The sequence below is a fragment of the Salvelinus alpinus genome, chromosome 26 (assembly GCF_045679555.1).
Source record: "Salvelinus alpinus chromosome 26, SLU_Salpinus.1, whole genome shotgun sequence".
Classification (NCBI taxonomy): domain Eukaryota; kingdom Metazoa; phylum Chordata; class Actinopteri; order Salmoniformes; family Salmonidae; genus Salvelinus; species Salvelinus alpinus.
Genome location: NC_092111.1, coordinates 21409240 through 21425650, shown reverse-complemented (window position 1 = coordinate 21425650; position 16411 = coordinate 21409240). Strand labels below are relative to the sequence as shown.

At 42.0% G+C, this 16411-nt stretch overlaps 1 protein-coding gene across 1 annotated transcript; it reads left to right on the top strand.

Annotated features, from left to right (window-relative positions):
• The first annotated feature begins 2453 nt into the window (after positions 1-2453).
• Positions 2454-6184, top strand: LOC139554912 (myb/SANT-like DNA-binding domain-containing protein 4). Its single transcript, XM_071368184.1, has 11 exons — positions 2454-2834; positions 3130-3200; positions 3288-3464; positions 3555-3616; positions 3699-3785; positions 3873-3914; positions 3983-4156; positions 4236-4271; positions 4370-4924; positions 5206-5317; positions 5412-6184. The coding sequence occupies exons 1-8, from the start codon at positions 2677-2679 to the stop codon at positions 4269-4271; spliced, it is 807 nt and encodes a 268-aa protein (XP_071224285.1). The 5' UTR covers positions 2454-2676; the 3' UTR covers positions 4370-4924; positions 5206-5317; positions 5412-6184.
• Positions 6185-16411: the final 10227 nt, after the last annotated feature.

Genomic DNA, 16411 nt, shown 5'->3' with positions numbered 1-16411 from the left:
GCACAGTACAGAAAGATCCTTGATGAAAACCTGCTCCAGAGAGCTCAGGACCTCAGACTGGGGGCGAAGGTTCACCTTCCAACAGGACAACGACCCTAAGCACACAGCCAAGACAACGTAGTAATGGCTTCAGGACAAGTCTCTGACTGTCCTTGAGTGGCCCAGCCAGAGCCCTACAAACAATACCCCATAATGTCGAAGAGGAATTATGTTTATAGAAATTTTTACAAAATATAATAAAAAATGTGAAGTCGAAATGTCTTGAGTCAATAAGTATTCAACCCCCTTGTGATGACACAGATTCAACCACAAAAATCAGACAGATTTTCCAATGCCTCGCAAAGAAGGAAACCTATTAGTAGATCGGTAAAAATAAGAATAAACAGACATTCAATATCCCTGTGAGCATGGTGAAGTTATTAATTACACTTTGGATGGTGTATCAATACACCCCGTCACTACAAAGTCCTTCCTAACTAAGTTGCCGGAGAGGAAGGAAACTTCTCAGGGATTTCACCATGAGGCCAATGGTGACTTTAAAACAGTTACATAGTTTAATGGCTGTGATAGAAGAAAACTAATGATGGCGCAACAGCATTGTAGTTACTCCACAATACTAACCTAATTGACAGAGTGAAAAGATGGAAGCCTGTACGGAATTGAAATTTTCCAAAAAATGCATCCTGTTTGAAACAAGACACTAATACTCCAACAAATGTGGCAAAGCTATTCATTTTTGTCCAGAATACAAAGTGTTATGTTCGGGGCAAATGCAACACAACACATTACTGAGTACCACTCTCAATATTTTCAAGCATAGTGGTGGCTGCATCGTGTTATGGGTATGCTTGTAATCATTAAGGACTGGGGAGTTTTTCAGGATATAAAAGAAATGGAATATAGCTAAACACAGGAAAACATGGTTCAGTCCACTCACTGACAATAACCTAAAGCACAAGGCTAAATCTACACTGGAGTAGCTTACCAAAAAGACAGTGAATGTTCCTGAGTGGCCGAGTTACAGTTTTGACTTAAATCTACTTTAAAGTGCTACGGCAAGACCTGAAAATGGTTGCCTAGCAATGATCAACAACCAATTTGACAGACCTTGAAGAATTTCGAAAAGAATAATGGGCAAATGTTGCACAGTCCAGGTGTGGAAATCTCTTAGAGACTTACCCAGGAAGATTCACAGCTGTAATCTCTGCCAAAGGTGCATTGACTCAGGGCTGTGAATGCTTATGTAAATTAGATATTTCTGTATTTCATTATCAACAAATTTGTAAAAATCTCTAAAAACATGTTTTTACTTTGTCATTCTAGGGTATTGTGTGTAGACGGGTGAGAGAAAATAATTATTTAATCCATTTTGAATTCAGACTGTAACACAACAACATTTGGAATAAGTCAAGGGGTATGAATACTTTCCGAAGGCACTGTATTTACATGCAACAGTCCTTTACTCATATTAAGCAGTTAGTGATAAGCTGAGTTATATCAACCACACACAAATCATCCAGTGATTAATTTGATTGGGTCTAGCTGCCTCCACGACAAGAGACATTTTCCTTTTCGCCATTAAAAGGTTATGTTTTGTTATGGTTATTTGCATACTGAGTGTTTCATTATTTCCAGCCAATAAGAAGTTATCTGATGGATGATTTGGAGGGGAAAGAATGATGAATGGTTAGGTATATTACCTGTTAAGCATATCTATCAGGCCATTAGCCTTTCTGGGTAACCACAGCGATCAAACTCTGCCCGCAACACAGATAATGTTTATTTAAATGTCATGAGATGGGCCTATAATTCCTCAATTGCCATGTAATGGTTACCAATACATAGAATTCCTCAATTGCAATGTTTAAGCCTACAATAAATAATTTTCTCAAGCCTGTCATTTCATATAGACTGCACGTACAAAACATTAGGAAGACCTGCTCTTTCCATGACGTTGTAGACTGACCAGGTGAATCCAGGTGAAAGCTATGATCCCTTCTTGATGTCACTTGTTAAATCCACTTCAATCATTATAGATGAAGGGGTGGAGACAGGTTAAAGAAGGATTTTTAAGCCTTGAGACAATTGAGACATGGATTGTGTATGTGTGCCATTCAGAGGGTGAATGGGCAAGACAGAAGATTTAAGTGCCTTTGAACTCAATATAGAAGCTCATCATTGAGAGTGTGATAATGGGTTAATACACAATCAAGTTAACACAATAAAGTTTAACAACATATTCCATTAGGGTCTTCTGGCTTTCATACCAGATACAGACTAATATGATGATACTGTGTGTTTGAAATTGGTGTGGGGACTTTTCTAATGAATCTGAAACATCTAGAGTGATATTCACTTTATTTGTAGAGCCAATACATACCTAGCAATAGTAAGTGACTAAGGGAGACTTATTGGTGCAACGTGTACACTAATAATCAGGAAGCAAGTACAGGGGCCTGTTGCACAAAAGTAGAATTAAGACATCCGGGATAAATGACTCAGCTGAGCTCAATGAAGCCAAAACATGTGCGTCCAGGCTTAATTGGTTGCACAAAGACCAAGCCAGGATGAGCAGACACGGATTCATTAAGCCAGGTGAAACCAATCCTGGATAGGTGCGCGCTCACGGCTCACTCAAATAGACCCCGCCACAGATCACAGATTAACTGATTTACCATGGCAACTAGAGCCGCGTACTTTTCCCCGTCGGAAGCACAAATCCTCATGGAGGCATACGAGGAGGTAAAAGATATAATTAAGAGGAAAGGCAACACCGCCACAGTGATAAAGCAAAGAGAAAAAGCGTGGCAAAGTATTGCAGACCGCCTGAATGCGTAAGTAGTGCACAATTACACACTCACCGCTCCGCTGAAACATCACAATTACAATTCAAATATTTAATTCACATCTCCAAAAATGCAGTTGTACTGTAATTATGAAACGGTTAAATTTTTAATTGAAATGCACTGCAGATATGAGTGAAATTGTGTAAAGTAACTCCATCACACTGTATAAAGCTATGATAAATTTTTTGATATTTTTACTGAAAACAAGACAAAAATACCAAGTAATTTTTTGCAGTGTGACTCCATTAAATGTGTGTGTGTGTGTGTGTGTGTGTGTGTGTAGATTAAACATGAACGGGCCAAAACGGACATGGCAGCAGGTCAAAATCAAATACAAGAACATTCTGCAGAATGGTATGGTCCCTGACTAATATTTAACAAAGCACAAGCATATATTGTACCCAGAAGGTGCCTGCTCACACATTGTCTGTACTGTTTTAGCAGTGAAAAAGAATACCCACAGACAAGGCACGGGTGGTGGGTCACCAAAGGCTGACCTTACCCCAGCAGAGGACATGGCCTTGGAGCTAAATAAAGGCAGGCCCGTCTTAGAGGGGATCCCTGGGGGGAAAGAGACGAGCATAGGTTCCTCCCAAGATGCCACCCGCTTCATTCAAGGTATGTCCTTCCATCTCTACATGGGATACAACCACATTCATATTGAATCAATTTGGACTGTCTGACTTTGGTTTACCTATTGCCTTGCAGTGTCTGGCAGCACTGTGTTCCTGTTAGAGCCACCAGCACAAGCACCAGACGATGCTGATCCAGTGAGTACTCCATCAAAGGCATACTGTAGGCCTGGCATGTCTTGTCTACTAGCTTCAATATGAATCCGATTAAATGTGATAGGGTGAAGGCCCCAGTGCAGCAGCAACAGCACATGATGGAGACGATGATGAGGAGGAGACCATCTCTCTGGATTCCAGAAGGCATGAGGTATCATGTTAAGACTGTGAAAGTACTATTTACTCTACAATGGTGAGGAGTCCTCATCAAAATCAAAAAATCTAATTTCTTTTACAGGACCCAGATGCTATACAGTGGGAAAACCAGCCTGGCAACATAGTGCGTATTAATAAAAGGACACCACATCCTGCCAAATTCCAGCTGCGCTAATTGTATTGTGTTCACAGAGCTCACAAGCTATCAGAAAGTTGTATGGCAACCACCTCCGGCGCCAAATAGAACTGGCAGACATAGACATTCAGTACAAGAAGAAAAAGATGGAAAATCTTGCACTGGAGTCCGAAATAAAAAAGAGGACAATTAGGAAACTGGACCTTGAAATAAAAAAACTTGAGAGGGAGGTGAGATATGCCTTCAATGTACACTGTATGCTAACTGTAACACAAATGTATTAATCATTATTTTTCTTTCCTCCCCCAGCTCCAAGAAGATGACACAGCTCAAAATAAAAATTAGGTATATTCTCGTAAAGTCAAGTGAGCCATGACATATGAGCTCTTATTGTGAGCACACAGGACGGTGGCATCTTTCTAAGGTTTTTTTTATTTTCCCAGCAATCAGTACAACCAAGTCATCGTTATAAGGCATCGCCCTCTTTTGCCCACCCCCCCAGCACCAGGTGTGGCCACTAGCCTATATGAAGGCCCAAAATTGTGTGTTCCTTTCTGCTCTGACAATGGCATGCCCATTCGTGCGAGATGTGGTGGATGAAGAAGCACTTGTGCTGAGGAGAGCCTTCAGGCGAGAAAGGGTCTTCAGGGACCGGTTGGACCCACTGGCCTTCCCTGATGACCATCTATATGAAAGATACAGGTTTTCTGCAGATGGCATCAGGTATCTATGCAGACTACTGGGTCCCAGGATTAAGCACCGCACTGCACGGAGCCATGCACTGAGTGTGGAGCAAATGGTTTGTGTGGCCTTGCGCTTTTTTGCTAGTGGAGCCTTCCTGTACTCAGTGGGGGATGCAGAACAGCTGAACAAGGCCACAATTTGCCGCACAATAAGGAGTGTGTGTCTGGCTATCAAAGCATTAGCAGATGTCTTCATCTCCTTCCCTGGCCACAGAAGACTCTGTGACATCAAAGAGGAGTTCTATAGGATTGCAGGTAAGAGGATCTACAAATTACAGGACAACTGTTAACACATAGTAGGATACTCATTACTTTGTGTGACAGGTTTCCCCAATGTCATTGGTGCAGTGGACTGCACACACATAAGGATAAAAGCCCCCTCAGGTGCCCATGAGGCCGATTTTGTGAATAGGAAATCCTTTCACAGCATTAATGTTCAGGTGAACATAACTTTTTGATATTGTCCATTGACGAACACTCTGCATTGCCAGTGATGTGCATTGATTGGTGTAATATTCCTCATCTTATGATTTCAGATGGTCTGCAATGCTGACTGTGTGATCAGCAATGTTGTGGCAAAATGGCCTGGCTCAGTCCATGACTCCAGAATCTTTCGGGCCTCTGAAATCTATCAGTGCCTATCACAAGGTAAGCCACACAACCCCTATTTATAACCATCATGGCTGTGTCAAGAATATCACTGTGTTTATGAGGTAGTAATGATGAGATTTTGTGTTGACAGGTGAATTCTCTGGTGTGTTGCTGGGAGATAGGGGGTATGGCTGCCAGCCTTTTCTCCTGACACCTTTCACAGACCCCCAGGAAGCACAGCAGGCCTACAACCATGCCCATGCCAGGACCAGGGCCAGAGTTGAAATGACCTTTGGCCTCCTGAAGGCACGCTTTCACTGCCTTCACAAATTAAGGGTCAGCCCTGTTAGGGCATGTGATATTACTGTGGCTTGTGCTGTCCTCCACAATGTGGCCTGCCTGAGGAAGGAGAGGGCCCCCAGAGTGCCACCAGCCATGGACTGGGACAATCCGGCAATCTTCCCTGATGACGACAGTGGTCGGCTGCTGAGGGACCAATATGTGTTGAATTATTTTAGTTAGTATGTGTGCTTTCAATTTTGGTTAAATATGTCCTGCGGTGGCAGAGGAATTTGGGTTTTTTTGGGTTCGTTTTTTGACGAATTTGGCCTCTTATGATGTTTGTGCGGTATACTGTGTGTAATACAAGGCTGCAGGGAGGCTACTGCATCCATTCATTTGTCTGTTCAGTTGATGTGTATGGATTTGTCCTGCATTTATTTTAGTGTGCAGACATGCAGGGTGTGTTATATACAGACCTTTGAATGTGTATGTATCATTTTGTATAATATGCTTGGATTCTGTGCTTTCCATCTTGTAGAGTCACTGTGACTTCAGTTTCGAAAGGAGCTGATGGTTTACCTGCTTTGTTTTGTCCTTATTCAATAAAGGAACATAATGTTACACATTGTGTTTTTATATTCATATGGAATGTGTATTTGTTTATATGACAGAGTACTAGGGCCACACTGAAGAAAAAGGATAAAGTCATAAATTTATGAGGCTGGTTCTTTCTGCAGAAAAGCTACATATTGTTTTTACAGTTTTGATACTTATGACAATGTGATACTTAATATTCTGGCACATCAGCATGTCTTTGTTTATGAAACCATACTGAAGTACAATTTCACGAAATGCCCCACATCTGTCATTTTAACAACTGTCCTCCTTTAAAACAACTGGTTACAATATTATGACTTGTGTTTTTTTCCCCTCTGTGGCCCTAATATTCTATCATTTTATATATAGCCTTATAGTCTATGGGAAACTAAATTATCTAATGATAGCAACATCATCTAAAAATATTTTTTTATCCAAAATCATTGAAATTAATGATCACAAACGTTTAAATAATAACAGTGGGTCTAGTTATATGTGATAACAATGTATAGTGAGCAGTGAAATAACTATTGGTTTCCATTTGTGGTGACTGCTGACTGACATTAGGGATGAGATTAAATAGATCCTGGAATTTAGCCTGGTCTGGAGCAGGCTAGCTCCACAGAATAAATCTCCATGGTAATTTATACCATAACATATCCTCCTGCCCCCTATCCATCTTTAGTGCAACCGGATTACGGATCAATTGAGCCAGGATCACCAAGATATCCTGGCTTAATCCCTTATCCTAGTTTTGTGCAACAGGCCCCAGGGAGTGAATTCAGTAAATAAACGAACATGGAACAAAACAAGAAACAGAGTCAATAACACCTGGGGAAAGAACCAAAGAGAGTGACAGATATAGGGGAGGTAATCAGGAAGGTGAGGGAGTCCTGGTGAGTCTCATGAAGCGCAGGTGCGCGTAACGATGGTGGCAGGTGTGCGTAATAATGAATAAACTGGGAGTAGACTTGACAATTGGAGAAATGTCCTATGATTCCTCATGTGGAGGGAGTGGAAAGACCGCTTCCTCTTCTTCATGCTTCTACACTAGGAGGGGAAAATCCCTATAGATGTGGCAAATTTTCCTATCCAGCTCAAAGGTCCGGTGCCAGCGTAAGCTGCAAGAACATCTGCGTAGAGGGAGAGTTGATGAATTTTGTACAGTTAGACTGTTCTACAAGTCCATTCAACAACCTGGGTGATCTGCACGCCACAGCAGAATGGGTTAGGTATTAGCTTGGATAACTAAGGGAAGTCTTCACATGTGAGGCAAAGTAATTCACGTGAGTTTTGTTCACTAAACCCAAGTGGCGTAGCGGTATAATGCACTGCATCTCAGCGCAAGAGGCTACAGTCCCTGGTTCAAATCCAGGCTGTATCACATCTGGCCGTGATTGGGAGTGCCATAGGGCGGAGCACAATTGGCCCAGCGTCGTCCGGGTTTGGCCGGGGTAGGCCGTCCACTGTAATTAAGAATTCGTTCTCAACTGACATGTGTAGTTAAATAAAATGAAACATCTTCGTTACACTTAATGGTGGACGATGAGCTGCAGTACTCCTGTTGAGAAGAACTCTGTGGCTGGCTCAAGTTATGACCTCAACAATTTATACCTTCTAACAAGGATGGAAGAGAACCCATTTCTGTGTGCACAGCTAAGAACAAACCCAATCTCTATGCATGCTTCCTCGAAAGCCTGAAAGCTAGCCTTTGAAGTGCTTAGACAGAACTTAACTAATGACTTAGAAAGCATACACTTAAATGAAATAGACTGGATCTACTCCATTAGCCAGAGAGAGGATCAAATTGAATTGACATAAAAACTATTGGCCGTTCTATCTCTCCTCCTAATCTGCATGGCAGAGTGCTATCTAATCTCAGTGGATAAGGTAATTACCATTTTGCGTTTGTATTAGATCAGTTCAAATGGCCTCTTTCTCCCTCCTCTGGGCCACATCAGATTGAGTCACTGTCTTCGTCACAAATGGTACCCTATTCCCTTTTATAGTGCACTACTTTTGACCCGGGCCCATAGGGAATAAGGTGCCATTTGGGATGTGGTCAGTGACTCCGAAGCCTCTTCTTTTAAACATCGTCATCCCCAGTCTGTCTGTTTGGGACCTTGTGGACATTATGAAGAGAATCACTGACCTTGGAATCATAACCCTAGATTGTAGCCACTTGTCGCTGTGTGTTTGTGTAGCCACTTGTCGGTGTCATGTTTGACGGTTTCTGGAGTTTGCCAGGATTGGGCCGTTCTCTTGCCTTGATATCATTTTGTAATCTCTGTCTGCATTGACTGAGTGCACTGTAAATTGCAGCTGGGATCTCTCGTTCCTTTAATCCCTCCTTTCCCTCCTTCACTCCTTCCTTCCACATCTTCTTCCCCCATTCCTCCATCCCTCCATCACTCCTTCTATCCCTCCTCATTTCATTCTTCTCTCCATCCCTCATCCCTAAAAACACCCCTTCGTTCTATCCCACCTTATTTTATTCTTCCTTCTCTCCATCCCTCAGTCCTTTCATCCCTTTATAATCATATTCACTGATACATTCAATGTTGAGATGTGTTCAAGGTTAGATCAGCCAATTACTGTCTTTGAATTGACCAACAGCTGTATGCCCTTGGGTCCTCACTGTTGTCAATGTCACATTGAGTGTGAAGTGTGGAGATTTTCATGTGATTTATTAGGATCCCCATTAGCCAACGCCAATGGAGACAGCTAGTCTTACTGTGGTCTGACACATAACGAAAAAAGACATTACAGACAATAAACGTAAAAAATTTCATACATTTAAAAACATTAACATGTAGTTTGTGTACATGTATCAGTTACACATGTCAGTACATACACACAAAAGTAGGTCAAATAGGGGAGAGGCGTTATGCCGTGAAGTGTTGCTTTATTTGTTTTTTGAAACCAGGTTTGCTGTTCAATTGCGCAATAGATGGGAGTTCCATGCAATCATGGCTCTGTATAACACTGTTTCCTTGAATTTGTTCTGGACCTGGGGACTGTAAAAAGACCCCTGGTGGCATGTCTGGTGGGGTAAGTGTGTGTCAGTGCTGTGTGTAAGTTGACTATGCAAACGATTTGTAATTTCCAACACAATGTTTCTTATAAAAACAAGAAGTGACACAGTCTTTCCTCAACTCTTAGCCAAGAGAGATTGACATGCATGGTATTAATATTAGCCCTCTGGTTACAATGAAGAGCAAGACGTGCTGCTCTGTTCTGGGCCAGCTGGAGCTTAACTAGGTCTTTCTTTGCAGCACTTGACCATATGACTGGACAATAATCAAGATAAGATAAAACTAGAGCCTGCAGGACTTGCTTTGTGGAGTGTGGTGTCAAAATGGATGAGGAGGATGAGCAGGGAGGGAGAGAGAGGTGGATGGAGAAGGAGGAGTAGGTGAGGGAGAGGGAGGAACAGATGAGGGAGGAGGAAGGAGAGGATGACTACAGAAGATGTAAATATCAATGGCACTAAATGGAGTGAACCAGAGTTAATAGCGGTAGCATCAGCAGCCCCATATAGACCTAACCTAGCGTGTCCAGTTGATCGTATGTACAGTAGAGACCTCAAGTTGCTTGTTGTCTGCCTGTCAAACAAATGTACATATGCTCAATACAGATTCAATATTATGTTATTCACAACAATAGTGAGGTCATGTCTCTCACCCTCACAGCTGTCTGCCACAATTGTTTAATCAATCAAACCATAAACAGTACTGCACTCACTAATAACTACAATATGTAATTGATTTTCTGCAAATCAACTCAGATCAAAAATCTGTTCCCATGCATTGAATCCCAAAATGAAGGTTGTGGGGTTTGCCTGAGCTCAGGAGATGTGCCTGCTCCTGTATCTTTTTAAGAAGTCTGATGGTCTCTCTCTCTCTGCCTCTTTCTTTCTTTCTCTCTTGGAGAAACAAGCCTTATCGAATAATGTGCCAGATATACACAGAAAAAATCTATACTGCATTGTGGACACCCGACATGACATACAGAGCGTTCGAAACACACAGACCAGAGTAGTGAAATACCATTTGAACCACACAGCATGCAATAGGAAGAATAAAGGCAGTCAATGGAGAGAACTATGTTGGAGCTGAACAACCAAGATATTGTCCATCACATTTTCATCCACTGGGTGTTTCTGCCTCTTTGTAACGTAATGTTTGAATCACGATGTGCTCTTTTAACAACGAGGGGAACGGGGATAGAGTGGGTTGATGCCTTGGTCTCTCTCTCTTCCCTGGAATGCATTGCAAGTCCCATGCCACCCTCTCTCAGAACGCAGGGCTTTGAAAGGTCTCTCTGCTTTAAATGTCGGCATTTCGCTGTTCTCTTCATTATAAGTAGAATCCTTCATCCAAGCCAGGCTTCTCATGTATAAAACATAGAAGTCCAGATACAGCCTCCACAGACATGGTTGGAGAGGGATACTCCACTATACAGGACCAGTAGCATTCTGACTCAGAATATTACATTTCCTTCTCATGCCTTCCACCAGAGGGATTCATAAAATGGCTAGTAATTCCACATTTCTCCATAATTTCATTTGTCAAAACCCATATTTCACATATTCAGCAAACATGGCATTTGAGGGTAATTACTCCAACTCTGGAAAACTCTTGTATATTAGAGAGAAGGATTCCAGGAATCTTTAAGGAGATAGCATAATTGTCCATGAGTTCTTTTGGGGAAGTTCTTCCCATCCAACTAAGAAAGGACTTAACAGGGATGAGGACATTTATCTAACCGCTCTGTGACTCCAGAATCCACAGGAGCTCCAAGATTCTTCTTTATTCTCACTACTCATTGTCCCTCTCTCTCTGTACTCTGCCCCTGTGTTCTTCCACACCCCCTCCACCCTTACCCTTTCTCCCTGTTAGCAAGGGCTTCAAGTGGATGGAATGAAAAAGGTGTACGGTACTCATTTTAGGTGCCGGTAGGCTACTCGTTTTAACTTTAGTGGCAATGTTCTATGAGGTGCCGGAACTCAAGCCGTAGAAACCTCAGAGTGTCTGTATACTCTGTACCAGTGAGCACCGGCTCAAGTCAAGCACTGCTGTTCTAGTCTCAGGTCATTAAAATGCCATGGGACAATTTTTCCAATGGATCTCATATGAATCTCCAATGGCTAGATCGGAGAGGGAATATGCATGGTAATAGGTGCTGTTAATCTCTGCTATCATGTTTCCTAGGTGCATGTGTAGAGGTGATTTGTTGGTCAGTTGACCAGTGACATACCTGACGGGATCTAATCCTAACAGTTACACATACAAATATGCACTTGATTTTATGAACTGGACTTGTAGGCCTAGTGTTCTAAAAAGCATCTGCCAAACAAAATATTATTATTATTATTAACTAACTGAGGAGTGAGTGGGGACCTTGTGGCCTGGTTGTCCATGTAGATGATTCGATTCACATTGAAACTGAACACAAACTCTGCAACAAGTCTAAACAACAGCCTCTCTATGAGCTGAACATCTCAACAGGTACCAAGGATACATCTCTCTCTCTCTCTCTCACACACACACACACACACAATCATTGGAACTGTCCCAGAGAGGATGAGGGAGAGGGGAATGAATGAGACATTGAACGGGAAAGGAGACACAGGTAATGGATTGTGAAGTGATGGGAATGATGGATAAGGAAAGTGGGGAAAGTTTGGAATGAGATATGCAGAGGGAATGAGATGCAACACACTTTCCAGGAAAAATAACACACAATGAAACAGCTCTCTGCTCCTCTAAAGAAACTCTCTCTCTCCCCTCTTTTTTTGTACTTAAAGTAGAGTCAACACCTTTTCCCGTTCTTGGGGAAAATAAAGGCAGAAATGGTAGCTATATTGCAACAACAACAAAAAACTGTGTGACAATGTGTCAGACATTTGAACACAAAAAATGCACTCCAACTTTATGGTTTGGAGACAGAAACATCACTGTTGACCGAGAAGTTTCATATGTCATTTTAGAGTTTCATAACAACAGAGCTGCGAAGGCTACAGAGGAAATGTACAACCATATAACTATAACAACCTTGAATGTTGAGAAACTTGTGAATAGCCACCTACACTTCATAGACAAAGACCATTGTGCGGTGTGGAAAAACAGAGGTTTCTGCTTGACAGGAAATTGCTTCTAATGCTCAGGGGGAACTTGAACTTTTTGATCCCCGCTAAATCACAGTGAATGGAGATGGACCCTCCTACCTCGAGGCTATTAATAACGCCACTTAACAGAGCATAGGTTATTAGCCGTCCTAAAAGGAAGGAAACACAGAGTAGAATAGTGGAGAAGCAAATTAAGGAAACAGAGGGGAATAGTGGAGGCAGGTGAAGGTCTGTGGCCTGCCATTGAACACAATATCTAGAAGGGCAGCTTTGTGTGTGGAAGTCATATATTCATAGGAATGAAGAGGATTGAATTACAGATGTAGGATCTTAATTTGAGCCAGTTTTCTAGAGCAGGAAAGGGATTCTGCAGCAACAGAAAATGTATATTATTATGTGGCTAATAATTAATGGACTTTTTTGAAGGGGTTGATTCATTTTTCTAAAGGGACAATCAAGTCTGAAATTTCAAAGTGGAAATTAAACTTCAGAAACCTTTTTAAACCTCAAATACACTACATGTTTTTTCCTGCAACAAAGTGATCAAATTAAGATCCTACATCTGGAGAAACCTATGTGGGCAGTTCTTAGAAATCAATTCAGAAAATGATCCTCCTGTGCAGTCATTATAATACACAGAATAGGTCTGAATGTATGATTTGCTAGATCAACCTTGTAATCTACAGCAGCACAACGACGACGGGGGTGAGGGGGGAGACAGACTCTCAGATTGTTGATTCTGTGAAATAAACACCTTCAGTGGAACCCATCAGAACATGCAGAGAGGACAGAAACGACATCAATTTACACAGGAGAACTACATTGAACAGGACAGGAGTATACATAGAGAGCATAATTTAGCCACAGAGGATCAATAGTTTCAAAAAAATAACCGTGCATTAAGTTATCACAAGCACATACAGGTAACTGCCAAAATAAAGGAAACATAACGTCTCTTAAAAGGGTGTTGCAGCACCATGAGCTGCCAGAACAGCTTCAATGCACCTTGGCATAGATTCTACAAGTGGACCTAAACCATGCTAGGAAAATGTACCCCACACCATAACATATGCTTTGTATCTCTCATTTACGTAAGTGTTTCCTTTATTTTGCCAGTTACCGGTATGCCTACAGTCAGATAAGCCAGTTTGGGCAGCATGCAAACCAAATATACAGCTTGTTGCATTGTGGCCATAGACATACAGTATAATCCATAGAAGGGTTTTGGAACCTCGTACCCTGGCAATAAAAAAAACAACTATGATTTCTTAATCCAGCCCTGCATCTGTCCCTCATTTTAAGGTCAACCCTGTTATGTGAACTGAACTCTCGTTTTAATATGGTGAAACTATTCCTTATTTAAAAAAAATAAATATTCAAAAGAAACATTGAACATCTAATAGTCAAATCATAGAGTAAAAGCGGGTGAGCTGGTTCTACTCTTTTTGGACAATTTCTGGTGTTTTGTGGTGGAAAACAGAGGGTCGAGCATAACATGTCAACCCTGTTACCATAGATAGACAGGCTAGAAATGTTTTAACATTTACATTTGTTAGGTGAGGCTTGCATTCAATTGCCACTCCCTGTTGCACACTACAAGTTTCCATTTCCCCTGTCACAAGGGGATCTATGGCTGATTTAAGAAGAAATTGTCAACCCTTTACAGTCAACCGTGTTACTTTATATGGCACTTAATAGGCACTTACTATAGTCTTTTTTAAATTTAACCTCTTGAGATGGGAAAACATGTTTTTTTATTAAGTTGAACATGTGGTCTTTATGACAGAATGTTAAAATTAAGTAAAATCAACAAAACAAAAAAATGTCCAAGTTATACTTCTCAAAAAGGCACAGAATTGTTGGAAGGACCCCTCTGTTTCTGAGGAACACAAGATAGAGAGAGCTACTGAATGATCATAGAATAAATGCACAGTATAATATATGTTCCTTAATTGATGCTCTTACCAGTTAAACTAAACACTTCCACAGTCACATCCAGTTCTAAATATAACACAGATCATTACGTGGGGATACTAATATGCTTAGTATCATCGTTGTGGGTTGTTCGCTGGAGAACTTCCAAGAGTAAACACTGTAGGCTTAGTCTACGTCAGGGAAACATACTGCTTTGTAATGCTACTCAACAGATGTTCAACAACGTGTCGGACACTAGTCACTATAGCCCCGTGAGAGCACGCTTTGTTCAGCCGTCTGTTTGGCCAATCAAATACGTTTTGCAGGACATGAATTACAGTTTATGTTACACTAACTCACATAGGGACTTCTCATTGGCTGGTCATTGGGAGTATTGGAGCTGCAGAGGTAGACAAGCGTTTCTCAACCAGCTTTGTACTAGTTTAAGTCAGTAGTGCTCCAAGGAGGAAGGATTACATAGTTTGCCTGTCTCTGGTACAAAACGGGTTGAGAAACACTGAGGTAATAGATCAACACCTCTGAAGTTTCCATGTGACCCTGCAAGTCACACCTTTTAATATAAAGGCGATGTTGAGTTGCACAAATACCACAGTCACTCAAAGCCACGCAGACCATAACTTCATTTAAAAAGAATGTTAAAAGCTGGATAATGATCGGGCAATAAAATAAATGTCTGTATCTATATATGTAATGTATCTGTATCTATGTAATGTTGTAATGTTCAGGGACCACAATGGCAATAAGTCTGAGTTTTTTGTAATATCCCTGTCATGTATTTAAAATGTCTGTACTGTGTGTGTTTTTAACTGACTAACAAAAATGAATCAAGTCAACAAAACCAGTGTCTGTAGCCAAGCCATTGTTAATTAAACCAGGAAAATAACTTACTGACACCAACAGGTTCTTACCTACCGTTTGGGAAACACTGCCCAGGGACACAGCCTCACACTATACTGTAAAACCATTTTTTCCCTCTTCCCTTTTTTCTCCCCAATTTTTGTGATAGTGGTAGTTATAGTCTTTTCCCATCGCTGCAACTCCCCTATTGACTCGGGACAGGCGAAGGTCGAGAGCCATGCATCCTCCGAAACACAACCCTGCCAAGCCGCACTGCTTCTTGACACACTGCTCGCTTAACCCGGAAGCCAGCCGCACCAATGTGTCGGAGGAAACATCGCCCAGCTGGCGACCACAGTCCGTTTGCAGGAGCCCGGCCTGCCACAAGGAGTCGTTAGAGCGCAATGGGACAAGGAGATCCCGGCCCGCCAAACCCTCCCCTAACCCGGACGACGCTGGGCCAATTGTGCGCCTCCCGGTCACCACCGGCTGCGACACAGCCTGTGTCTGTAGTGATGCCTCAAACTGTGATGCAGTGCCTTAGACTGCTGTGCCACTCGTTAGGCCCCGGTTCATTAGTGTCTTTATGAGGTTAGTGGAACACATCTCTGGCCATTCTTTATATATTACCACGCTGTAGTAAAAATCTCTAGGCTAACACAAAGGTCATAATCTGAACTATGCCTTTTGAAGAATGTGCATGGTCTTCCACCCTCCCTGTGTCCACTCTAGTTCGTCATAATATTCCAGAGCCTTTTAACCCGAATATAAACGGCTCTGCCTGTGGTTGTGTGATTCGGTTACACCAGGTGCTACTGTATATTGACCCTCATTAAACCAGCAATAGGCTCCAATGAACGGCCATCAAGTTATAGCTGAGAGAGAAGCTCTAATTTTAGCATGCGTACGTGTGTCTGTAGATGAACTAAAACCAGTTGCTCTCCTGTGGGACGGTCAGTCTGCTCCGCCTGATATCAAAGGGAATACATGCCGACTCTGTTGCCATGGTGAGCGCAATTCAGCTTGGATGTCTTCTAATTGGAAAGCATGGATGGAGAGGAGAAAAGAGAGAGAAAAAATGAATCGGATCATCATCATTAATAAGATGCAATTGTCCCTGGCCTAGTGCAGTGCTCGGGTTGTGGCAGTATCGATAGGCGAAGGGGGAGGAATCAGAAGAGGCTTGTGACAGTGGGGAGGGAGGGGGTTCATACAGATCAATGGAGGAGCCGCTCACTTAGATTGCCACTCACAGTAGAAAGGCTAGGCAGAGAAATCCTTGGAAGCTGAACGTACTGTACGCCACAGATCATTTACATACTCTGGGTCCTCCCTCTAGCTGTCAATGTTTTAACACCTCCCGTTCTGTG